The following is a 27,466-nucleotide window of genomic DNA, read 5'->3' on the forward strand; positions in this document are numbered from 1 at the left end:
AACAGCCGCCACGCCACTGGAGAACAGTAATGGTAACAGCCAGCCACCACACCACTGGAGAACGGTAATGGTAACAGCTGCCACGCCACTGGAGAACAGTAATGGTAACAGCTGCCACGCCACTGGAGAACAGTAATGGTAACAGCCGCTACGTCACTGGAGAACAGTAATGGTAACAGCTGCCACGCCACTGGAGAACAGTAATGGTAACAGCTGCCACGCCACTGGAGAACAGTAATGGTAACAGCCAGCCACGACGCCACTGGAGAACAGTAATGGTAACAGCTGCCACGCCACTGGAGAACAGTAATGGTAACAGCTGCCACGCCACTGGAGAACAGTAATGGTAACAGCTGCCTCGCATTACGCTGACAAAATAATACTATAATAACAGACATGAAGGTGTATCTGGGCAAAAATAATGTCCTCATGGTGAGTAACTATAACTTCTTACCATACTATTACCATGTTATTACCACTTTATTCAGTGCGGCAATGTAAAGTGCTTACAGTTTGTTATTCAGAATTTAAGTTGAAGTTGCTGTAGGCTACAACTTTCCAATTACATCAAGAAATATTTTTATTTACAATGATTCGCTACATTATATTCATGCCTTGGGATCCTTTTGAGCCACTCAACCCATACTCATACGGAAAAGGACATAACTTCATATCCGAAGTTGTACTCAAATATAATGCAAATATACTTACTTACATCAGATTTCAAAGGACCTGATCTACTTACACAAAATAAGCAGCCAATAGAGTTGAATTGATTAAAATACTTAAAGCTCATTGGTCAGTGTGTGATTTGAAGGTGAGATATGTTTTGAATAACTGTTGAGGTGTCAAGGAATGACAAGAACAAAAAGGAAGAAGAGTGGCATCAGGACGACAAGTCATTATGAGGGGTTGCGTTTCTCTGTTCATTTTACTCTTGGCTGGTAAGGATTTACTTATTTGAAATGTTTTGCGTTATTGTAGTTGTATGTCAAAGAACCTTTGCCTTTCCACCACATACTGCACATTCTTTACCCCTCCTTCCATTCTCTTCTTCTCTCCCAGGCCTTACCTCGGGTGATTCTCACAAGAGAATCCTTGGAGGGGAACCTTGCGATGACAATTATGCTAAGCACTATGTGAAACTCAAGGCCACTAGATTGATAGAAGCTTTAAATAAAATGGAGTCACAAGAATGTGGTGGCTCTCTTATTCATGAGAAATGGGGTCCTTACAGCTGAGCACTGCACTAGCTATGGGAGGTAAAGTGATGGCTAAACTTTATCTACAGGAAGATGAATGTTTTATATTGGCACAGGGTGATATGGGTTAATTGTGTCATTTTTATGTCATTTGTTTGTATGGCAACTAGTTTTGATTTGGTATTCTGCTGATTACCTTACAAGCTGTTTATGGATTCCTTAATTCATTTGTTTCTCTCAATCGCGTAAAAGCGTTTTTTGGAACGTCCCTATTTCAGAACAACAATAATTAAAAGCGTAAATACGTTTGCAGAACATCTGATCATTTATTGCAGTTGTACCTTGATTGAATACCCCAGACTCCTTAAAAAAAAAAGAATTGTCATAAATGAATCGAAAATTCTCTGTAAGGTGTTTTGTTCCCAGAACACATTGTTTTCATCAGAAGAGAAATGGTTACAGATGTGTTCACTGTTTCCGACAATCAGTAAATACTGGAGCACAACATTTGAAATGGCTCTATCAGTGTGACATCAGGTACAATATAGGGAACGATCTAGGTAAAGAGGACTATCAAAGTATTACGATTTTTTACAATATTGTGCACATGCAGAGAATGAATTTTGGTTACCTCTACTTCTAAGTAACTTTGGGACCTCCTATGTCATCCTCTCCAACATTGTGAGCATCCATTACAGAGCTTTGTTTTAGTGTGGATTGAGATCTACATTCATATCAGATGTGTTCTTCCAGTGTATTCACCTTTCCATATTTCTATGTTGAATTGTGTTTCAGCTTGCAGATGGAAAGTCTTCAAACCTATGAACAGACTTTGTACTGAATACATGTAACGGAATTGGATTGTGATGATACTGATGAATGAATCCTGCCTTCTCTTTGATCAGGAATTATATTTGTTTTGATGTGTGTTCAATTGTTTGGTGAAATAAGCTTAAAAGCAGAGTCATTTCTAATATCCTATAATGCTGCATCTTTTGATGAATATATTTATGTTTTGAGAAAGCACCAACATTTTTTTTATGTTTTTACTGTTTTGCAAAAGACCACAGAGTTCTGTGTCTTAAGAACACGGTTTTGAAAATCAACATTGTTCCAAGAAATGCTTGTACGCCATTGAGAGAAACTGTAACTCATCATCTTCGACATTGTGACCTTCCATTACGAGCTTTGCTTTGGTGTCGGCTGAGGCCTATCCATTCATATCAGCAGTTCTCCACTGTACTCACCTGTCCATATTTCTACTGGGGATTGGCTTTCTGCTTGGTGGTGGAAAGTCTACCAACCTGTCAGCAGAGCAGCCTACGTATTGAATACATTGGATTGTGATCATACCAATGAATGAATGCTGCGCAAAATGTACTTATTTTACATGTTATTTTGATTCAAGAAGGATATATAATTTGATGTGTATGAAATTGTTTGGTAAAATATGCATAAAAGGTGAGTATTTGCCCATAATTATGCATCATTTAATAGTATTTTGATCATCATGATTTAGTGACTGCAAATAAAATCTATTGATTCAATGTGAGGCAACTTGAGGCAAAAGGTATATATGGTTGTGATAATCTTTTTGCAGGCAGTCATGTTCTTTGGAAGAATGTATTTGCCATTTTGGCAGTATAGTTTTGATGATGTATTTGCTTTTTGTGAAGGCAACTACATATGCATTTACTGTTTGGCAAAAGGCTACAGAGTTCTGTGACTGTTTTGAAAATGGGCAACATTGTTCCAAAAAATACTTGTACATGATTGAGAAACTCTAACTGGTCTTTTATAACCCAAGGTAACAGTGATAAAACAAACTGTCTCTTTATACATCTTCCCTTTAGTACAATAACAGCGATACTGGGTGCACATCCAGGTGGAACACCTAAACCAGAAGAGGTCCAGATTCCTGAAGAAAACATACGACGTAATGTAATCAAAAGTGTTCCTCATGACATCATGCTGCTGAAGCTACCTAAGGCATACCCTCAGTTCACTACCATTCAGCTTCCTCCCTCTACATGCCAGACACCTGTGTTGAAGGAGAATGTGAGAATTGCAGGCTGGAGTTACACAGAAGGTGAAAAACACACAGAGTTGAGTGATGCACAAGAACCTACTTGCAGGATTTATATCATTTTCTCTAATCTCAACTCCACAGGTGGTAGAAAGCCAGAGAAACTACAGTGTTCAAAATCAGGAGACCTCCAAGTCACTGAGTGTTACCCCACAGAAGATGCTCAAACCAAAATTCAAATGCGATTCTGCGCAGCAGCTCCAGGGAAGATGGACGCCTGCCATGTAAGACTGATTTCAATTCACACGCTTACAATTCCCTGCCTAGTTACATATCATTTCTGCCCCAAAAATAACAGTGGTGGGTGACTAACTTATCAAATTTTATTTACAGTAAAAGTCAATCGAACAACCTTCATAATCTTTTATCATTACTTTATCAAATGAAGAGTTGATTACTGAATAATGTGATTAGTGCTGTTGGCATACAAACGATTTGTTGTACTTCTTAATGTAGGCCCATCTAATTAAATATATAATATTTGTGTTTATTCTTCTGTACCTCACACAGGGGGACTCTGGAGGAAGTCTGATGAACAAAGATGGCCTCCTGTATGGTGTGACCTCACGGGGTAGTAAAATAGAGAGTAAAGTTCCAATCAACTTCATGGATGTTTGCAAGTACCGAGAATGGATAATGGAAGAAATCAATAAAGATAATTCATTGAATAGTGAGTAAACAAATGATGTACTCCAAATAAAAGGTGTTCTCAGATCTCCAGATCTCCTTGAGTGAATCCTGGAATATTCTTTGCCTCTTTGTATGTACACAGTCTAGCAGGATTGTAGTGTTTTGGCAGAAAGCCAGTAGCGGTGCGTGGGTTCAAAAATATTCATGCAGCATGGTCAAGCAAGTTAATGTTTGCAACATTTTCACTAAACAACTATTGATTTAGAACCACGGAGAGTTACTACAAGTAGCAAAGAAAACAGGAGCTGCCTCCACTGTTCCAGCACCATTTCAACTTCAACATTTCAACAACATCAAATCATCTATGCTTAGTTTAAAACAGTGACAACTAAAAGATACCAAAAACGATTTATTACAATCAACGTAAGCTAAATATGATGTGTCTGTTAATGCTTGATTCAGATTTCTGTGGGTGTGTGGCGTTTGTGCAAGTAGAAAAAACATGTTGACTCACCCTACCTGTAGAGAAACTCCAATGTCATCGTCCTCTCTTTCATGTAGAAGAAACAATTTATCACTCTGACATACAGTACACACGTTCATGTTTTGCTGTCCTAGGCTACTTGACAAAAAAATCTTGCTCGCTAGCCTAGCTTCCTTTCATGGGCAACGATAGCTAGTTAACATTAGCCCTCTACATATGTTGAAATCCCGTTCTCTCAGGCCAGGGGCACATTGTATGAATTTGTGGTTGGATCAGAATTGCCATTATAATCATTGGCTAGCATGGAGGATTAATTAAAACCACTAGTCCAAATCCCTATCTCCACCATGGCCAATTTAGGAAAGAGATCATTTTAGCTAGCTAGCCACCAGAGGACAACAACACAACCAATTTATGTCAGTGACGTTTGGCTCTCGATGCGATATGATTGGAGTAATGCAAAATCAATCAAATGTATATATAAAGCCCTTATTACATCAGCTGATGTCACAAAGTGCTGTACAGAAAACCAGCCTAAAACAAGCAATGCAGGTGTAGAAGCACGGTGGCTAGGAAAAACACCCTGGAAAGGCCGGAACCTAGGAAGAAACTTAGAGAGGAACCAGGCTAGGAGGGTGGCCAGTCCTCTTCTGGCTGTGCTGGGGGGAGATTATAACAGAACATGGCCAAGATGTTCAAATGTTCATAGATGACCAGCAGGGTCAAATAATAATAATCACAGTGGTTGTAGAGGGTGCAACAGAACAGCACCTCAAGAGTAAATGTCAGTTGGCTTTTTTTTCCATATCACTCAGAGTCTCTCTACCGCCCCTGCTGTCTCTAGAGAGTTGAAAACAGCAGGTCTGGGACAGGTAGCACGTCCGGTGAACAGGTCAGAGTTCCATAGCTGCAGGCAGAACAGTTGAAACTGGAGCAGCAGCACGGCCAGGTGAACTGGGGACAGCAAGGAGTCATCAGGACAGATAGTCCTGAGTTATGATCCAAGGGCTCAGGTCCTCCGAGAGAGAGAAAGAAAGAAAGAAAGAATGAAAGAGAGAAAGAAAGAGAGAGAGAAAAAGAGAGATAGAATTAGAGAGAGCATACTTAAATTCACACTGAATAAGGATAAGGCAGGAGAATTACTCCAGATACATTGGGGCAAAAAAGTATTTAGTCAGCCACCAATTGTGCAAGTTCTCCCACTTAAAAAGATGAGAGAGGCCTATAATTTTCATCATAGGTACACTTAAACTATGACAGACAAAATGAGAAAAAAATACAGAAAATCACATTGTAGGATTTTTTATGAATTTATTTGCAAATTATGGTGGAAAATAAGTATTTGGTCAATAACAAAAGTTTATCTCAATGCTTTGTTATATACCCTTTGTTGGCAATGACAGAGGTCAAACATTTTCTGTAAGTCTTCACAAGGTTTTCACACACTGTTGCTGGTATTTTGGCCCATTACTCCATGCAGATCTCCTCTAGAGCAGTGATGTTTTGGGGCTGTTGCTGGGCAACACAGACTTTTAACTCCCTCCAAAGATTTTCTATGGGGTTGAGATCTGGAGACTGGCTAGGCCACTCCAGGACCTTGAAATGCTTATTACGAAGTCACTCCTTCGTTGCCCGGGCGGTGTGTTTGGGATCATTGTCATGCTGAAAGACCCAGCCACGTTTCATCTTCAATGCCCTTGTTGATGGAAGGAGGTTTTCACTCAAAATCTCACGATACATGGCCCCATTCATTCTTTCCTTTACACGGATCAGTCGTCCTGGTCCCTTTGCAGAAAAACAGCCCCAAATCATGATGTTTCCACCCCCATGCTTCACAGTAGGTATGGTGTTCTTTGGATGCAACTTTTTTTATCAAAAAGTTATATTTTGGTTTCATCTGACCATATGACATTCTCCCAAACTTCTTCTGGATCATCCAAATGCTCTCTAGAAAACTTCAGACGGGCCTGGACATGTACTGGCTTAAGCAGGGGGACACGTCTGGCACTGCAGGATTTGAGTCCCTGGCGGCGTAGTGTGTTACTGATGGTAGGCTTTGTTACTTTGGTCCCAGCTCTCTGCAGGTCATTCACTAGGCCCCCCCGTGTGGTTCTGGGATTTTTGCTCACAGTTCTTGTGATCATTTTGAAACCCCGGGGTGAGATCTTGCGTGGAGCCCCAGATCGAGGGAGATTATCAGTGGTCTTGTATGTCTTCCATTTCCTAATAATTGCTCCCACAGTTGATTTCTTCAAACCAAGCTGCTTACCTATTGCAGATTCAGTCTTCCCAGCCTGGTGCAGGTCTACAATTTTGTTTCTGGTGTCCTTTGACAGCTCTTTGGTCTTGGCCATAGTGGAGTTTGGAGTGTGACTGTTTGAGGTTGTGGACAGGTGTCTTTTATACTGATAACAAGTTCAAACAGGTGCCATTAATACAGGTAACGAGTGGGGGACAGAGGAGCCTCTTAAAGAAGAAGTTACAGGTCTGTGAGAGCCAGAAATCTTGCTTGTTTGTAGGTGACCAAATACTTATTTTCCACCATAATTTGCAAATAAATTCATTAAAAATCCTACAATGTCTTTTCTGGATTTTTTTTCTCATTTTGTCTGTCATAGTTGAAGTGTACCTATGATGACAATTACAGGCCTTTCTCATCTTTTTAAGTGGGAGAACTTGCACAATTGGTGGCTGACTAAATACTTTTTTGCCCCACTGTGTAACAGTCTGTCCCTAGCCCCCCGACACATAAACTATTGCAGCATAAATACTGGAGGCTGAGACAGGAGGGGTCGAGAGACACTGTGGCACCCTTCCGACGATACCCCCGGACAGGGCCAAACAGGTAGCATATAACTCCACCCACTTTGCCAAAGCACAGCCCCCACACCACTAGAGGGATATATTCAACCACCAACTTACCATCCTGAGACAAGGCCGAGTATAGCCCACGAAGATCTCCCCCACAGCACAAAACCAAGGGGGGGCGCCGAACCCGGACAGGAAGATCACGTCAGTGACTCAACCCACTCAAGTGACGCACCCCTCCTAGGGACGGCATGGAAGAGGACAATTATGCCAGTGACTCAGCCCCTGTAATACGGTTTGAGGTAGAGAATCCCAGTGGAGAGAAGGGAACCGGCCAGGTAGAGACAGCAAGGGCGGCTCGTTGCTCGAGTATCTTTCCGTTCACCGTCACATTCCTGGGCCAGACTACAGTCAATCATAGGACCTAATGAAGAGATGAGTCTCCAATAAAGACTTAAAGGTTGAGACAGAGTCTGCGTCTCTCACATGGGTAGACAGACCATTCCATAAAAATGGAGCTCTATAGGAGAAAGCCCTGCCTTTCTGCAATGTTACGTAGATAGAAAAAAGCTGTCCTTGGAACAGTCTTGATATGTTCGTCAAAAGAGAGATCAGGGTCCAGAGTAACGCCGAGGCACTTCACAGTTTTATTTGAGACGACTGCACAACCATCAAGATTAATTGTCAGATTCAACAGAAGATCTCTTTGTTTCTTGGGAACTAGAAATTGCATCTCTGTTTTGTCCAAGTTTAAAGTAGAACATTTGCCGCCATCCACTTCCTTATGTCTGAAACACAGGCTTCCAGGGAGGGCAATTTTGGGGCTTCACCATGTTTCATCGAAATGTACAGCTGTGTGCCATTCACAAAGCAGTGAAAGTTAACATTGTGTTTCTGAATGACATCACCAAGAGATAAAATATAACGTGAAAATAGTGGTCCTAAAATGGAGCCTTAATTAAGGAACCACGAAAGTTACATTTGATTTGTCAGAGGACAAATCATCTACAGAGACAAACTGATACCTTTCTGACAGATAAGATCTTAAACAGGCCAGAACTTGTCAGTGTAGACCAATTTGGGATTCCAATCTCTCCAAAAGAATGTGGTGATCGATGATATCAAAAGCAACACTAAGGTCTAGGAGTACGAGGTCCGAAGCAGAGCCTCGGTCTGATGCCATTAAAAGGTAATATACCACCTTCACAAGTGCAGTCGCAGTGTTATGATGGGGTCTAAAACCAGACTGAAGAGTTTTGTGTACAGTTGAAGACGGAAGTTTACATACACTTAGGTTGGAGTAATTAAAACTTCACTCCACAAATGTATTGTTAACAAACTGTAGTTTTGGCAAGTTGTTTAGGACATCTACTTTGTGCATGACACAAGTACTTTTTCCAACAATTGTTTACAGACCGATTAATTCACTTATAATTCACTGTATCACAATTCCAGTGGTTCAGAAGTTTACATACACTAAGGTGACTGTGCATTTAATCAGCTTGGAAAATTCCAGAAAATTATGTCATGGCTTTAAAAGCTTCTGATAGGCTAATTTACATAATTTGAGTCATGTATTTCATTTGTGGATGTATTTCATGGACTACTTTCAAACTCAGTGCCTCTTTGCTTGACATCATGGGAAAATCAAAAGAAATCAGCTAAGACCTTAGAAAATTGTAGACCTCCACAAGTCTGGTTCATCCTTGGGAGAAATTTCCGAACGCCTGAAGGTACCACGTTAATCTGTACAAACAATAGTACGCAAGTATAAACACCATGGGACCATGCAGCCGTCATACCGCTCAGAAAGGAGATGCGTTCTGTCTCCTGGAGATGAACGTACTTTGGTGAGAAAAGTGCAAATCAACAACAAAGGACCTTGTGAAGATGCTGGAAGAAACAGGTATAAAGGTATCTATATCCACAGTAAAACGAGTCCTATATCGACATAACCTGAAAGGCCCGTCAGCAAGGAAGAAGCCACTGCTCCAAAACCGCCATAAAAAGCCAGACTGCAATTTGCACATGGGGACAAAGATTGTACATTTTGGAGAAATGTCCTCTGGTCTGATGAAACAAAAATATAACTGTTTGGCCATAATGACCATCGTTATGTTTGGAAGAGAAAGGGGGAGGCTTGCAAGCCGAAGAACACTATCCCAACCGTGAAGCACGGGGGTGGCAGTATCATGTTGTGGGGGTGCTTTGCTGCAGGAAGGACTGGTGCACTTCACAAAATAGATGGCATCATCAGGTAGGAAATTATGTGGATATGTTGAAGCAACATCTCAAGACATCAGTCAAGTTAAAGCTTGGTCGCAAATGGGTCTTCCGAATGGACAATGATCCCAAGCATCCTTCCAAAGTTGTGGCAAAATGGCTTGAGGACAACAACGTCAAGGTATTGGAGTGGCCAACACAATGCCCTGATCTCAATCCTATAGAAAATGTGTGGGTCAGAACTGAAAAAGCGTATGCAAGCAAGGAGGCCTACAAACCTGACTCAGTTACACCAGCTCTGTCAGGAGGAATGGGCCAAAATTCACCCAATTTATTGTGGGAAGCTTGTGGAAAGCTACCTGAAACATTTGACCCAAGTCAAACTATTTAAAGGCAATGCTACCAAATACTAATTGAGTGTATGTAAGCTTCTGACCCACTGGTAATGTGATGAAAGAAATAAAAGCTGAAATAAATCAGTCTCTCTACTATTATTCTGACATTTCGCATTCTTAAAACAAAGTGGTGACCTAAGACAGGGAACTCTGTCGGTAGTTTAGTTGGAATAGGGTCCAGTATGCAACTTGAAGGTTTCGAGGCCATGATTATTATCATCAATGTGTCAAGAGATATAGAATTTAAAAACTTGAGTGTCTCCCTTGATCCTAGGTCCTGGCAGAGTTGTGCAGACTCAGGACAACTGGGCTTTGGAGGAATATTCAGATTTGAAGAGGAGTCCGTAATTTGCTTCTAATGATCATGATCTTTTCGTCAAAGAAGTTCATGAATTTATTACTGCTGAAGTGAAAGCCATCCTCTCTTGGGGAATGCTGCTTTTTAGTTAGCTTTGCGACAGTATCAAAAAATAAATGTGGGATTGTTCTTATTTTCCTCAATTAAGTTGGAAAAATAGGAAGATCGAGCAGCAGTAAGGGCTCTTCAATACTGAACGGTACTGTCTTTCCAAGCTAGTTTGGTGTAGCGCCATTTCTGTTCCAATTTTCTGGAAGCTTCAGAGCTTTCTGTATTTTCTGTATACCAGGGAGCTAGTTTCTTATGACAAACGTTTTTTGTTTTCAGGGGTGAGACTGCATCTAGGGTATTACGCAAGGTAAAATTGAGTTCCTCAGTTAGGTGGTTAACTGTACATCTTTGGGTCGGTGGAGGGAGTCTGGAAGGGCATCTAGGAATCTTTGGGTTGTCTAAGAATTTATAGCACGGCTTTTGATTATCCTTGATTGGGGTCTGAGCAGATTATTTGTTGCAATTGCAAATGTAATAAAATGATAGTCCAGGATTATGAGGAAAAACATTAGATCCACAATATTTATTCCACGGGACAAAACTAGGTCCAGAGTACGACTGTGGCAGTGAGTAGGTCCGGAGACATGTTGGACAAAACCCACTGAGGTGATGATGGCTCTGAAAGCCTTTTGGAGTGAGTCTGTGGACTTTTCCATGTGAATGTTAAAGTCACCAAAAATTGTAATATTATCTGCCATGACTACAAGGTCCGATAGGAATTCAGGGAACTCAGTGAGGAACGCTGTATATGGCAAAGGAGGCCTGTAAACAGTAGCTATAAAAAGTGATTGAGTAGGCTGCATAGATATAATGACTAGAAGCTCTAAAGATGAAAACGCAGTCGTTTTTTTTGTAAATTGAAATTTGCTATGGTAAATGTTAGCAACACCTCCACCTTTGCGGGATGTGCAGGGGGATATGGTCACTAGTGTAACCTGGAGGTGAGGTCTCATTTAATGCAGTAAATTCATCAGGCTTAAACCATGTTTCAGTCAGGCCAATCACATCTAGATTGTGATCAGTGATTAGTTAATTGACTATAACTGCCTTGGAAGTGATGGATCTAACATTAAGTAGCCCTATTTTGAGATGTGAGATATCACAATCTCTTTCAATAATGACAGGAATGGAGGAGGTCTTTATTCCAGTGAGATTGCTAAGGCGAACACCACCATGTTTAGTATTGCCCAACCTAGATCGAGACACAGACACGGTCTCAATAGGGATAGCTGAGCTGACTATACTGACTGTGCTTGTGGCAGACTCCACTATGCTGGCAGTCTGGCTAACAGCCTTCTGCCTGGCATGCACCCTATCTCATTGTGGATCTAGGGGAGTTAGAGCCCTCCAGCTAGGATGGAGTCTGTCACTCCTCAGCAGGCCAGGCTTGGTCCTGTTTGTGGGTGAGTCCCAGAAAGAGGGCCAATTATCTACAAATTATATCTTTTGGGAAGGGCAGAAAACAGTTTTCAACCAGCGATTAAGTTGTGAGACTGCTGTAGAGCTCATCACCCCCCCTAGCTGGGAGGGGGCCAGAGACAATTACTCGATGCCGACACATCTTTCTAGCTGATTTACAGTGCCTTGCGAATGTATTCGGCCCCCTTGAACTTTGCGACCTTTTGCCACATTTCAGGCTTCAAACATAAAGATATAAAACTGTATTTTTTTGTGAAGAATCAACAACAAGTGGGACACAATCATGAAGTGGAACGACATTTATTGGATATTTCAAACTTTTTTAACAAATCAAAAACTGAAAAATTAGGTGTGCAAAATTATTCAGCCCCTTTACTTTCAGTGTAGCAAACTCTCTCCAGAAGATCAGTGAGGATCTCTGAATGATCCAATGTTGACCTACATGACTAATGATGATAAATACAATCCACCTGTGTGTAATCAAGTCTCCGTATAAATGCACCTGCACTGTGATAGTCTCAGAGGTCCGTTAAAAGCGCAGAGAGCATCATGAAGAACAAGGAACACACCAGGCAGGTCCGAGATACTGTTGTGAAGAAGTTTAAAGCCGGATTTGGATACAAAAAGATTTCCCAAGCTTTAAACATCCAAAGGAGCACTGTGCAAGCGATAATATTGAAATGGAAGGAGTATCAGACCACTGCAAATCTACCAAGACCTGGCCGTCCCTCTAAACTTTCAGCTCATACAAGGAGAAGACTGATCAGAGATGCAGCCAAGAGGCCCATGATCACTCTGGATGAACTGCAGAGATCTACAGCTGAGGTGGGACACTCTGTCCATAGGACAACAATCAGTCGTATATTGCACAAATCTGGCCTTTATGGAAGAGTGGCAAGAAGAAAGCCATTTCTTAAAGATATCCATAAAAAGTGTCGTTTAAAGTTTGCCACAAGCCACCTGGGAGACACACCAAACATGTGGAAGAAGGTGCTCTGGTCAGATGAAACCAAAATTGAACTTTTTAAGCAACAATGCAAAACGTTATGTTTGGCGTAAAAGCAACACAGCTGAACACACCATCCCCACTGTCAAACATGGTGGTGGCAGCATCATGGTTTGGGCCTGCTTTTCTTCAGCAGGGACAGGGAAGATGGTTAAAATTGATGGGAAGATGGATGGAGCCAAATACAGGACCATTCTGGAAGAAACCCTGATGGAGTCTGCAAAAGACCTGAGACTGGGACGGAGATTTGTCTTCCAACAAGACAATGATCCAAAACATAAAGCAAAATCTACAATGGAATGGTTCAAAAATAAACATATCCAGGTGTTAGAATGGCCAAGTCAAAGTCCAGACCTGAATCCAATCGAGAATCTGTGGAAAGAACTGAAAACTGCTGTTCACAAATGCTCTCCATCCAACCTCACTGAGCTCGAGCTGTTTTGCAAGGAGGAATGGGGAAAAAATTCAGTCTCTCGATGTGCAAAACTGATAGAGACATACCCCAAGCGACTTACAGCTGTAATCGCAGCAAAAGGTGGCGCTACAAAGTATTAACTTAAGGGGGCTGAATAATTTTGCACGCCCAATTTTTCAGTTTTTGATTTGTTAAAAAAGTTTGAAATATCCAATAAATGTCGTTCCACTTCATGATTGTGTCCCACTTGTTGTTGATTCTTCACAAAAAAATACAGTTTTATATCTTTATGTTTGAAGCCTGAAATGTGGCAAAAGGTCGCAAAGTTCAAGGGGGCCGAATACTTTCGCAAGGCACTGTACACGCTGAAGCTATGTTGCGCTTGGTGACCTCTGACTGTTTCATCCTAACATCGTTGGTCCTTTCCCTTGGCGCTGCTTGACACTGCTTTCCATTGACGCTTTTTTTTGGTGCCTCAGGACCATTCATAGTTGAGCTCACTCAGGTTAGCTCAGAATGGTAACAAGATGGCACACAATGACAGAGTGAACAGAGATGGATTCATATGATTTCACTTATTTTATGTTTAAAAAATACATTTATAGCCAAGAACAATCTGTGCATTAAAGAAAACTATCCAGGATACAAATAATACTCTTCTAGTTATTGTATTTTCATTTCTGTGAAGGGTGACGTGCAGGGATCAGCTTTCTCCTGCTATATTGGAGAATGGCTCTCAGGACTCATCAAGTGGTGAGTCCCACAGTAAGTGGTGCAGGAAGGACCTGGAGTCCAGAGGGAGTGGGCCTTCCGTTTCAAACAGACGAAAACAGAAGTAATGTGCTGTGCATATTTGTGACTCTACGAAAGCTATGACCTTTTTTATATAATTTGCTGCTACGTTGACTTGCTCTCATTCAGAGTTGTTTTTCCTGAGCCCATTTGAATTTTATTTTGCCTTGTCGTTAACAATGAGATTGTACATATTAAGTGTTGTTTTCAATTCGTTTTCTCCAATTAGGGAAGTGGTGGTAGAGTTAGGGTAAAAATAATAGCATTTTTTTGTTTTACTACAGTGCCAGTCAAAAGTTTGAATACATGTATTTATTTGTATTATTTTCTACATTGTAGAATAATAGTGAATATTTCAAAACTATGAAATAACACATATGGAATCATGTAGTAACCAAAAAAGTGTTAAACAAATCATGATATATTATATATTTGAGATTCTTTAAATAGCCACCCTTTGCCTTGATGACAGCTTTGCACACTCTTGGCATTCTCTCAACCAGCTTCATGAGTAGTCACTTGGAATGAATTTCAATTAACAGGTGTGCCTTGTTAAAAGTTCATTTGTGGAATGTCTTTCTTAATACGTTTGAGCCAATCAGTTGTGTTGTGACAAGGTATTTAAAAAAATAATATATATATATTCTTTATTTAACTAGGCAAGTCAACAAATTATTTTTTACAATGACAGCCTACCCCGACCAAACCAGGACGATGCTGGAACAATTGTGCACCGCCCTATGGGACTCCCAATCCCGTCCGGATGTGATACAGCCTAGATTCGAACCAGGGACTGTAGTACCTCGACTAACCGGTACCCGCACACATTGACTTTGTACCAATACCCCCTATAACTATTGTTATTTTACTGATGCTCTTTAATGATTTATTACAGATTTTTTTACTTAAAACTTATTTTATCTTAAATCTGCATTGTTGGTTAAGGACGTGTAAGTAAGCATTTCACTGTAAGGTCTACACCTGTTGTATTCGACGCATGTATTCGACGCATGTGACAAATACAATTTATTTTTGATTTGATTTGATTTGGAATTCAAGGCACACTTAACTAGCATGGCTACCACAGCATTCTGCAGCGATATGACATCCCATCTGGTTTGCGCTTAGTGAGACTACTGTAGCCCCATCAAAGTTGCCCAACCCTGGTCTAGGTCCTACTCATCCCAGCTGTGGCCTGTCTGCCCGTCTGTGGCCCAGCCAACAGTAGACAGATTGTAGCTGAAGCCCTGGCGGTATAAGTGGAACCACATGGAGGAAACCGATACTGGTGACACTGGACCAGAGAAGGAGTTAACCTGGCCAGCCAGCTATTGGCCTTATATGGATGGTGGTTACTGCCACTGATCCTAACCCTACGCATACACACACACACACACACACACACACACACACACACACACACACACACACACACACACATCTCAGGGGTTTCTGTGACCACAGTGCCTTCCAGAGTGGCCGACCAACGACAAGCATTTACCGTAGGCCAATCGGCATGCTAACAACACCAAACACTAATGGGAGAAAGCGAAAGCCACAACCCACAGATATTCAGTAAATGCTTCCTGCTCCATTTGATAAGACAGGTACCCCTCACACAAACCAGGGTTGTGACTTTCTCAAGTCTTTGTGTGTTACTGGCTGTGTGGCCGGCTGGCTGCTGTAACTTGAGTGTCTACAGAGAATTCAGGAGGAGAGCATTAGCTACTGTAGGATGATAACACAGTGACATTAACCTGGCTTCTCTGTAACACCCCTCTACCATGATGCATTGGGGCAACAGAGTGAGTTTTAGGGTTGGCCAACCTGTCATCTTCCATTAGGCTGTATGAAAATTTGCCCGGCCCCCACCATCCTTCTCTGTCTCTGTGGTGGTGTGGCCGGAGGCCCCCTGTCGGCTCTGAGAGAGATGGATCTGCTGAGGGTGGAGCCGGCGGCAGCAGGCGAAGCGGCCTCTCTAATGTACACTGGGCCATGTGCTACCAGTTAAGGCAGCAGTCGGTCCTGAACAGGGGTTAAGTGAAACTACCTGCTCCTCTGTGTCTGCCGATTACTTGCTTTGTTCACTGTGGTACCAGATCATAAAACACTTGTGTCCACTTCTCCCCCTCTCTCCCAGTCCCTCAGGTCATTAGTGTGAGCAACAGGACATGCTTCTCTGTCATTCTGCATGACAGGGGAAAATATTATTTTCACTCACCTCAATCACCAACAATACATAATATATATAAACAAAATTTCAACAAAATATTGTCACATCTTTAAAGATCATTCCAAAATATCTGATGATGGATGGGCTTTTACTCTTCTACGATGGACACAATATTGATGAAGTTAGTTAGCTTTTATGAAGATAGTAAATAAAGAAAAATGAGGTTTCTCTTGGAAAATGAAATGAGACATGAAAGCAGTCCTGAGCTCTGGTTCTAGTTTCCTGTCTGAATCGTTGATAATTCATTTCCCAGACAGAGCTCATAATCATTCACTGGCCTGCTGCTGCCTCCACTCAGCCATCCTACAAGACTACTAGTCATGGCCTTGGTTTGCCACTCCACCACTTCTTAATGCCCTCTCTCATCTCTCTCACTCACTCAGTTCACAGGGAGGGTACATCTTAGATCAAGCCATTTTCACCCCCTATCAGTTTTGAAAGCCAGTCGTTATAAAAATACATTCTAAACCAGATGTGATTTATTTTTCTTCCTCCTTATTTCATTTGTAGGATCTGAACATCAAAAGGGCATTGAGATCTTTTGAGATGAGCCCTAATCGCTTGAGCTCCAGTGCAGTCATTAAATGCAGTATAGTATGCGTGTCTCACCCTGGTGCAAACTCAAAAGGACCTCTCGGCATTTCTGCTCTCTTTAACAGACGCCACTCATGGGGAAACATTGGTGCCTCCCATAGACTGTGATTAAAGTAAATGAATGAAATAAGATACAAGGAAATTAAAATGATTCGTTTTTATAGCAACCACGACTACTGGCAAGGCCCCACTGCCACAGAACAGTGAAGGCTGAGCCAATAAACCAACTGCATTAAACTGTAAAGAAGAATGAAAAAAGAGAAGGATAAGAGCAGCATTGTAGAATAAGACAAAAATTACATTGATTATATATCTATGTATTTATCTTGGAAATACGGTAGGTTTTCAAACATGGTTGAATTTCAGCGGTAAAGTCAAAAATCTCCTAAACAATGTCTGGTTTAGATCATTGACAGACACTGACATTTCTGTCATGCAAGAATGTTATTTACTGCAGAACTGTACTTTGACGTCTCTTTTTTCTGTCTAAATGTTTAGAAATGTAGAACCTAGAATGTTTAATGAAGGAGGGAGGCAAAAAACTGTGAATGTTCTGAAAATGTTGTAGCTCAATTGAATAATATTACAATCCAATTTGAAATTCACTGTGTACTCCTAAAATACTGTATGTACTTTCAAGATCCTTGATTATACACAAGAGAGGATACATACTCAATACACAATTATTCCTTTTCCTTTCTAGTTCCTCCCTTATCCAACTGTATGTCATACTTATAAAGATATAGTGATACCCATTCTCGTGTGACTCAACTCTTCATAACTCAAATTACGCTCAAGCCATTTCATAAAAATGCATTTCATGCCATTCAATTTTTGCCATGCCATCATTTTGGGACAGTGTCCTCTGTAAAAGTGAGATGTGCATTCTCTTTCCCATCTCATCCTCTCGACTCAATCCTCTCCCTCTTTCTCTCTGTCCCTCCCTCTGCCCCCCCCCCCCCCCCCCCCCCACTTCCCTCACTCCTACCTCCCTCTACATTCCTCACTCTCTCTCCAGGCGTGGGTGGAAGGGGACGGTGTTCAGAGTGAGATCGTCACATAAGGAAACGATCGGACTCTAAACTCCAAATCATCACCTTGTTCTCCTGCTTCCGGTATCTGACCCACTGAGAGGCTGGCAGTTTCTCCCAGTTTGACCACCTTTCTGGGGTTTGGTTTCCAACCCAGAAGCCACAGCCATGGCTGGGAAGCCTGTATAATCACACACTACTGAAGACAACAGGGGCATCCGCATCCTCTCTCCATCCCAGAGATGTGCATTGTGTACCAACAATGGCCGCAAGCGAAAAACCCCAACTTTAGATATTGAAAACACTATTTCTGAATCCCACCTGCACTCGCTATATCATCTGCAGGCTCACAGGAGCATGTTGTGTAGGGTGGTGTTTAATGACGATCAAAGCATATGTCATTAATGAGATTCATATCATGGGAGGAAATGAAACACAGCAGTTAACAGCTTCAGAAATCAAACATGAATGACTTCAATAACCCTGCCCAGGCAGAGAACTGAGCACTGAGCAGCCCACAGTGGCAGTGGGTGGAAATACCCATAAAAAGAGAGGACAGCACAGGGGAATGGAATGGAGGGGGGGTTTCTGGCATGATTAATCTGATCTGATTTAAAACTGTCCACTCAATTTACCCCCCCCCCCCCCCACCACCAGCAGCACCCCTCATTGCCTCTGCACTGTTTGATCCCAGCCCTGTGTCCACCCACCCCCGGCACAGGAAGAAAGGCTGTCTTAACAGAACCCAGAGTGAGCCAGGCCAAGTGGGCCGCGTGCCACCTGTACATTTCCACATTCTCTCATCGCCAGCGCTGCATTTCCTCTCCAGAAGCCATCCATCACCCGCCACAGGCCCACAGAGCGCCTGCCCTGCCCCGCTCCGCCTCGCAACACAACGATAAAGTCCTGGTCTAAATTATAGAGAAGGAGGTGGAGACGTAGGATGAAAGGTAGGAGGAGAGAAAGGAGGAGGAACAGCAATTAACTGAACCTGGGCATACATAATTCCGGACATATCTGTATAAAGCTGCCCTCTGAAATGGAAATCATTGGGACTTGGGTTCCTTTGTGGACTGTAGTAGTTTCTGCAGTGGGCAGGGTGGTGGGTGGGGTTGGGGTGTAGATGCCTGGGCTGTGGTGGCTGGATGCCAGGTTGGCAGAAACCAGGCTTGCCAGAAGGGCACAAATTGTCACAGCCATCGCTGGCAAAGCCGAAACCACCATGAAGTGACATCATGCGCCATGGCTTGGTAAGCAGTGGTGATGGTCTTATAATGGGGATGGTGTAGCAGAGGAGGAGAGAGTCAAGAGCCAGTTAACCACAGGGGGAAAGCCATGGGAGTGTACTACATGACAAGAGAGGGAAGGGCAGATTGCTCTTTTCTGTCGAGGTGTGTGCCAGAGAGATAATCTAATTTGTATCCGTCTCCACATCCCCACCCCCAGCACGATAAATAGTATTGATGCGGTAGCACAAAAAAGGGCTCTGATGACACCTCCTTTACTGGATCCGCCCACACCTTCACCACTAGCTCCGCCTCTTAAGTGGGAGCCAAATGCCTGGTTCGATGAGGTACCTTACGTTCCAGTACCGCCCCCAGATGAGGAAGAAGGCGAGTCATCAACAAAACAAGAAAAAGCTAAACCAACAGTAGAATGTGACTGGGTTAACCTGATGCAAAATTTGGGCTTAAAGGATGCATAGACACTGTCACTGGTGATAGTTTCGCAGTGGCATTTCACAGTGACATTTTCACAGTGACAGGTTGTCGCATCTAAAAATGTGTCGGTGTCATGTGCCAGTGCGACATGTCAAACTGACCCTTTACAGGAATAGCTAGCCGCAAGATTAGAATGTGCCTCAGCGCTAATATCTGACTTTCATACTCTAGAACAATTGTATCTCTTGACTTCTGATCTCTGAACGAGACATACTGAGACAACTACCCAATACACTCCTCGTGCTGAATATATCCAGCCCCTAACCGGGGTAGATGAATAGCATCGGGGGTGTTACAAAGGGACTTGATCTCGAACCGTTCTCTTCACTAATCAGTAAATCATAGTACAAACTTCTAGTAGGAGAAACAGATACTGAGTGATTGGATAAGCCTCTAGAGCAATTGTGAGTGGAAGAACATACTCTTTGGGGACCAACCAGGTCAGCCTACGCTAAGGTAATTAACCACTTGTTGTAATACATATATGAGGCATTAATTAAGTGTTTTGATGATGTTTGATGTTATAGATTAAGGACCAAAAAGAAACTGTAATAACGTGTACAACTGTGTGAACTGCAAACATTGAATAAAAAGTAGAAACTAGACCCAAAACCCTAGGAGAGAGAACGCCTCTGACACCTTTAATCTAGGGGAACAAGTGTAGTTTCTACACTAAAGACAATAAAACAGTTTGGACAGAATAATCATTTTATTGCAACAGGTATCCTCTATATTAATACTCAAGTAGTATTAGTCGACGGACATAGACTGTAAACCGTAACCAAGGTATAGCTTGCGTGAGTCTAGATGTAAAAGCATACAAAGGGAAAGCTAAAGTAAAACAAGAGGTACTCTAAGTCTGATTGATATTATCTAGGATCTCGAAACCAACGTAACGGCACCACATAAGGCTAATCTCCGAATAAAAGGGCAGGATACATAACCAGGTCAGTCCGGCGGGCCTGTGAGTCACCTGTTAGCCGGGTGACATGAGAACTTGAGTGAGATGACTTGTATCACTCTTGACGGGGTACCTCAACGGTCCTATCGCAAAATCTCCTACCGCAACATTATAGTACTCTGCAGTTTGTTTGTCCAGATAAGGACACAGACCCGACTGATTCAGTCCATACAACCATCACTGTGCAGGATGTAGTGAGATTTTGGGGGTCACTGTGGCGTACAACCTCACACTATGTACTATACATATTGCTTGTTAAAAAGATAGACGGGCCCGCTTTAGGCCCTGTTTTCAGAACACTGACGCTCTGCACAGAAAGATGACACGTGTACATAGACTATACTCACAAACATCCTGAATGTGTGTTTATAAACAAGGCTCAATAATATTGTGATCTCTGAGCTGAATCCTATAAATTCTGCCTCTGTCAGTTTAGCTTCCGCTGCAATATAATCTGAAATTACCTCCAGCAGCAAGAGGAGACGAGCACCTCTCTCTCTTTAGTTCACTTACTCTCCCTGTAACTTCATCATAATAGCTGGACTGGGCTCACAAGGGGATGTGAGTCTGGAAACACCCCAGCCTATTATTCACTCCCAGTCTGGTCTGGAGAGAGTCTAGCCAGCCCCCCGCTAGTTAGAACATGAAGCACGCACCTCCATAGTATAGAATACCCGCATGACCAACACAAGCCTCTCCCTCTGAGGCCTTAGGCTTTAAAGGACTCTGCTAAACACATTCTCTTCCTATATTACCTTGTGATTGGGGGGATATCTGGTTTCTATGCCCTGTTTACACAGTTCTCTCTCTCCTTCTCTCTCTCATTCTCTTTCTCTCTCTCTCTCTCACACATTCTTTGATGGCGCTTTCCCCTCATGTATCAGGGGTTAAGAATGAATTCACACAGACTACTTTACGTAGCGCTCCTTGAGCTCTCCCTAAAGGGCTGGGTTGTAACCCACTGTAGAGGAAACACCTCATACATGCACACACTGAACCAACAACCTCTACATCATGGGAGTGCTCAGAGAGGTGAGACAGTCCAACAGACCAGGTCAGTTACTCTGGGATGTCAGTCATTGTTCCCCCTGTCCTGCGCCACATGAATGGTAACATTTGGTAGTCATCAAAGACAAGAGTTCAGAGGGGCAGCTGCTTGTTGCACATTAAACAAGTGGTCATGAGCCTCCTCAACGTGTGAAAAACTCAGTCAATAATTGATACCGTTCTTCTCAAAGAAAGATCTAATTTGCCACTTAAACATCAAAGAAGCACCCTGGCAGTAACTTGTACATCACCAGATTCTATATTAGATCATTGGTGGTGGTGTGAACTGGAGATAAAAGGACCCATATGTTTTTTACGTGTCGAGAGGTTTGTTAGTGCTCCAAAAGATCTGATGGAAGAAAGCTGGTTTGTGTATGTGCTGCGGTCTGTTGGTTTGATGTTGGGCCTGATTTGCTGCATTGACCAAGGGACAGATAGGAAGGACTTTTCCCCACAAATCTGTATATCCAGGGGCTGTTGGCAAGGCCAGGTCTCTATGCAGCCGTCCACAACAGAGTATTGTGTGGCCAGGTGAGAACTCTACTATCTAATTAAGGTTGTGGGGAAGTAGAATGGGAACTGAGATGTGGAAGTGCATGACACTTTTGGCCACGCCAATGGTGTGTACACCCTTATTGAACTTGTGTGTTTATGATTTTGTTTATTCCTTTTAGCAATGCAGAGCCTTCAGATTTATCCGTGATTCAATTTTGATGAGTTTGAAACATAAAAGTGGATTTGGGGGGCTTATTTCTATGGAGCCCCACTACATGTCATATTTATGGTATACTTGTATTTATTGACAATTGCTCTTTACAAGGGAGTCTCGATAGGTATTGTTTTTCACCTTGTGTGATATCAACTCTGTACAGGTTTTTATCCCATTACAAATTGTGACTCATAAATTGTGTTATTTGTCCCCCTCTTGTGGTCATAGGCATCCCCCTACCCACCGAGGCCAATATGACAACTTCCCAACAGAAAAAACAAATGCCCACTTTCTGAGGACAACAATTACAGTGAGCACAGTACCCATAATTCCATCCTTCAGAAGGATGTATCTCCCGAACACTTATAACTCTCAAAGTCCATTTACTGGAAATACTCTAACTTTATTGCTGTCCTCAATATAAGCTGCTCTCTCACTTTAATTTTGATCAGTAATTATGTTCATAAAGTTTGTGGATTAGTCTGAGTTTCTTTGGATAACAGCACAGGAGACATCTGTTTACACACAATGATGAGCCTGTGGTGCTGCTTGTGGTCGTTTCTAGTGGAACACCCATAATGGGCCTTAATTGGTAGTTTAATTGTGTGTGGTGTAGAAAGAGCATTGATTACAAAACCAGTGGTATTTGAGAGTATACATTCATCTTTGTGTATGTATTACTCTCTAAATTCTCTTATATCGCACACTAAATCCTTTTCCACTCGTGGATAATAAAATGCTTCAAGAAGAATCAGAACAGTCATTTCCATGTCAAATCATACATACATAATGTGAGGGTTAGTGTAGGTTTGGCTGAAATTAAGTTGTGTCAAGCATTCATCACCATGTACGTATGCAGATACAAAGACACAAACTTGTGACACATTTTACAAGGAGAGTAAGCTACGTATTCATGTGCAGCCTCCATTCATCTGTGCCCTTTGAATATGTCTGTGGGCAGTGGGAGCCGTGAAATCAATGGGACTGCTAGAGTTGATAATAACGTCCTGTAAGAGCTCATTTCAGTTGATAATTCTGTTTGTGACGTACAGTGCCTTCGGAAAGTATTCAGGCCCCTTGACTTTTTCCACATTTTGGTACGTGACAGCCTTATTCTAAAATGGATGAAATAAAACTATTTCCTCAGCTACACACAATACCCCATAATGACAAAGCAAAAACAGTTTTTTTATGAGTGCTTTTTTATTTTAGCACATTTATTAAAAACAAAATACAGAAATACCTTATTTCCATAAGTATTCAGACCATTTGCTATGAGACTCGAAATTGAGCTCAAGTACATCCTGTTTCCATTGATCCTTGAGATGTTTCTACAACTTGATTGGAGTCCACCTGTGGTGAATTCAATTGATTGGACATGATTTGGAAAGGCACACACCTGTCTATATAAGGTCCCACAGTTGACAATGCATGTCAGAGCAAAAACCAAAAGCCATGAGGTCGAAGGAAGTGTACGTAGAGCTCCAAGACAGGATTGCGTTGAGTCACAGATCTGGGGAAGGGTACCAAAAAATGTCTGCAGCATTAAATGTCCCCAAGAATACAGTGGCCTCCTGTTTGGATCCACCAAGGCTCTTTCTAGAGCTGACCGCCCAGCCAAACTGAGAAATCGGGGGAGAAGCCGATGGTCACTCTAACAGAGCTACAGAGGTCCTCTGTGGAGATGGGAGAACCTTCCAGAAGGACAACCATCTCTGCAGCACTCCAACAATTAGGCCTTTATGGTAGTGTGGCCAGACGGAAGCCACTCCTCAGTAAAAGACGCATGACAGCCTACTTGGAGTTTGCCAAAAGGTACCTAAAGACTCTCAAACCATGAGAAACAAGATTCTCTGGTCTTGATGTAAAAATGTATCACTAGCCACTTTAAACAGTGCCACTTAATATAATGTTTACATATCCTACATTACTCATCTCATATGTATATGTATATACTGTACTCTATATCATCTACTGCATCTTGCCATCTTTATGTAATACATGTATCACTAGCCACTTTAAACTATGCCACTTTATGTTTATATACCCTACATTACTCATCTCATATGTATATGTATATTCTGTACTCTATACCATCTACTGCATCTTGCCTATGCCGTTCCGTACCATCCCTCATTCATATATCTTTATGTACATATTCTTTATCCCTTTACACTTGTGTATAAGGTAGTAGTCGTGGAATTGTTGGGTTAGATTACTCGTTGGTTATTACTGCATTGTCGGAACTAGAAGCACAAGCATTTCGCAACACTCGCATTAACATCTGCTAACCATGTGTATGTGACAAATGAAATTTGATTTGATTTGATTTGATGAAACCAAGATTGAACTCTTTGGCTGGGAATGCCAAGCGTCACGTCTGGAGGAAACCTGGCTCCATCCCTATGGTGAAGCATTGTGGTGGCAGCACCAGAATGTGAGGATGTTTTTCAGTGGCAGGGACTGGGAGACTAGTCAGGATTGAGGCAAAGATGAACGGAGCAAGGGAGCGAAGGTTCACCATCCAACCGACAAGACAATGCAGCAGTGGCTTCGGGACAAGTCTCTGAATGTCCTAGAGTGGAGCAGGCAAAGCGCGGACTTGAACCCGATCAAACATCTCTGGGGAGACCTGAAAACAGCTTTGCAGCAACTCTCCCTATCCAACCTGACAAGTTCTGGCCTGGTTTAGATCTTATCTGTTAGAAAGATATCAGTTGGTCTCTGTGGATGGTTTGTTCTCTGACAAATCAACTGTAAATTTCGGGGTTCCTCAAGGTTCCGTTTTAGAACCACTATTGTTTTCACTATATATTTTAGCTCTTGGGGATGTCATTCGAAAACATAATGTTAACTTTCACTGCTATGCGGATGACACACAGCTGTACATTTCAATGAAACATGGTGAAGCCCAAAAATGCACTCGCTGGAAGCCTGTGTTTCAGACATAAGGAAGTGGATGGCTGTAAATGTTCTTCTTTTAAACTCGGACAAAACAGAGATGCCTGTTCTAGGTCCCAAGAAACAAAGAGATCTTCTGTTGAATCTGACCATTAATCTTGATGGTTGTACAGTCATCTCAAATAAAACTGTGAAGGACCTTGGCGTTACTCTGGACCCTGATCTCTCTTTTGACGAACATATCAAAACTGTTTCAAGGACAGCTTTTTTCCATCTACATAACATTGCAAAGATCAGAAATGATGCAGAAAAATTCATCCATGTTTTTGTCACTTCTAGGTTAGACTACTGCAATGCCCCAATTTCCGGCTACCCGGATAAAGCACTAAATATTTAATATTTAAGTTTTGTATTTTTAATACATTTCTTCTAACCCATTTTTGCTTTGTCATTATGGGGTGTTGTGTGTAGATTATGGGGTATTGTGTGTAGATGAATACATTTAGAATAAGGCTGTCACCTAACAACATGTGGAGAAAGTCAAGGGGTCTGAATACTTTCCGAAGGCACTATATGATAGTGTGAGGGTATGTGCTGTGAGAAAATCGCATACCCTCACACTATCCTACAATTCCTTTGGCCACCAGGCTGGCCACCAGGCAGGACTTCAGGCAGGATGCCACCAGGCTGGCCAAAGGTCACGACTCCAGGCAGGATGCCAACAGGCAGGTCACCAGCAGGGCCCTGGCTGTCATCAACACATAGAATCTCAGGCATGGGAGAAACACAGACAGTCAGAGTGTGTGAAAGAAATGAGTGAAAAAAATGTATTGAAGAAAAGAAAGAGGTACTGGGCTGGAGAGAGAAAAACGGCAGGACAGTCATTAAAGGCATGTGTTGAATGTACTGAGAAGCAGTGAAAGAAAGAGAGCGAGAGAGAGAGAGAGAGAGAGAGAGAGAGAGCGAGAGAGAGGGAGACAAAACGAGCGGTTGCGCCTGTCATGGTTTTACTGGCTTCAGTGGTCGATTTGGAGGGTATGGAAAACAAGACGCCATTTCGTGTTCTATTAAAATATGCGGCACTAACCCCCCCCCCCCCCCACACACACACACACACACACACACACACACACACACACACACACACACACACACACGCGGGGGGGCGGGCAGAAACCTTGTGTACCCCTACATGTGGGGTTTCCAGCCCAGTGACAACGCCCTGTAGTCGGGGTGGTGCAGCTTCAGGAGTAGCTCCTCATATTGGAGGGGTGTGTTTGTGTTGGCCCAGAATTAATAACTTTTCATTTAGTGCGGAAATGACAGGAATAGTAATTAAGGAAATGGAATGATTTTATTGGACATGATGTTTATATTAAATTCCAGATGTGAGGCAGCTGCTCATACAGAGAGGCCCTGCCCACAGAGCGATATCACTGGGGTAGAGGAACAGGGGGTGGGTTATTCAAGAAAGATAACACAAGCCAAATGCATTTCCCCATGTAAAAAACATACAGTGCATTCGGAAAGTATTCAGACCCCTTGACTTTTTTCACATTTTGTTACGTTACAGCCTTATTATAAAATGGATTTTTAAAAATCATGATCAATCTGCACACAATACCCCATAATGACAAAGCAAAAACAGGTTTTTATACATTTTTGCAAATGTATATAAACAAAGAAAACTGATATCACATTTACATAAGTTTTCAGACCCTTTACTCAGTACTTTGTTGAAGCACCTTTGGCAGTGATTACAGCCTTGAGTCTTCTTGGGTATGACGCTACAAGCTTGACACACCTGTATTTGGGTAGTTTCTCCCATTCTTCTCTGCAGATCCCGTCAAGATCTGTCAGGTTGGATGGGGAGTGTTGCTGCACAGCTATTTTCAGGTCTGTCCAGAGATGTTCGATCAGGTTCAAGTCCGGACTCTGGCTGGGCCACTCAAGTACATTCAGAGACTTGTCCCGAAGCCACTCCTGCATTGTCTTGGCTGTGTGCTTAGGGTCGCTGTCCTGTTGGAAGGTGAACCTTTGCCTTAGTCTGAGGTTCTGAGCACTCTGGAGCAGGTTTTCATCAAGGATCTCTCTGTACTTTGCTCTGTTCATCTTTGCCTCGACCCTGACTAGTCTCCCAGTCCTTGCAGCAGAAAAACATAGATCTTACCAGATAATCTTGCTTCTCATGGTCTGAGAGTTCTTTACTTGCCTTTTGGCAAACTCCAAGCTGCCTGTCATGTACCTTTTACTGAGGATTGGCTTCAATCTACCATAAGGGCCTGATCAGTGAAATGCTGCAAAGATGGTTGTCCATCTGGAAGGTTCTCCCATCTCCACAGAGAAACTCTGGAGCTCTGTCAGAGTGACCATCGAATTCTTGGTCACCTCCCTGACCAA

At 42.3% G+C, this 27,466-nt stretch overlaps 1 protein-coding gene across 1 annotated transcript; it reads left to right on the top strand.

Annotated features, from left to right (window-relative positions):
- Nucleotides 1-1,178: 1,178 nt before the first annotated feature.
- Nucleotides 1,179-25,831, top strand: LOC139383568 (serine protease 3-like). Its single transcript, XM_071128152.1, has 5 exons — nucleotides 1,179-1,262; nucleotides 3,056-3,291; nucleotides 3,373-3,512; nucleotides 3,799-3,908; nucleotides 25,714-25,831. The coding sequence occupies exons 1-5, from the start codon at nucleotides 1,216-1,218 to the stop codon at nucleotides 25,829-25,831; spliced, it is 651 nt and encodes a 216-aa protein (XP_070984253.1). The 5' UTR covers nucleotides 1,179-1,215.
- The last annotated feature ends 1,635 nt before the right edge of the window (nucleotides 25,832-27,466 follow it).

The sequence above is a fragment of the Oncorhynchus clarkii genome, chromosome 25 (assembly GCF_045791955.1).
Source record: "Oncorhynchus clarkii lewisi isolate Uvic-CL-2024 chromosome 25, UVic_Ocla_1.0, whole genome shotgun sequence".
In the NCBI taxonomy this organism is placed as follows: domain Eukaryota; kingdom Metazoa; phylum Chordata; class Actinopteri; order Salmoniformes; family Salmonidae; genus Oncorhynchus; species Oncorhynchus clarkii.

Excerpts from the sequence above, each read along its gene's own strand:
- LOC139383568 (XM_071128152.1), top strand. The coding sequence starts at position 1,216 with ATGAGAAATGGGGTCCTTACAGCTGAGCACTGCACTAGCTATGGGAG. Across the intron at positions 1,263-3,055 it reads CACTGCACTAGCTATGGGAG|TACAATAACAGCGATACTGG; the intron begins GTAAAGTGATGG and ends TCTTCCCTTTAG. Across the intron at positions 3,513-3,798 it reads GGAAGATGGACGCCTGCCAT|GGGGACTCTGGAGGAAGTCT; the intron begins GTAAGACTGATT and ends TACCTCACACAG.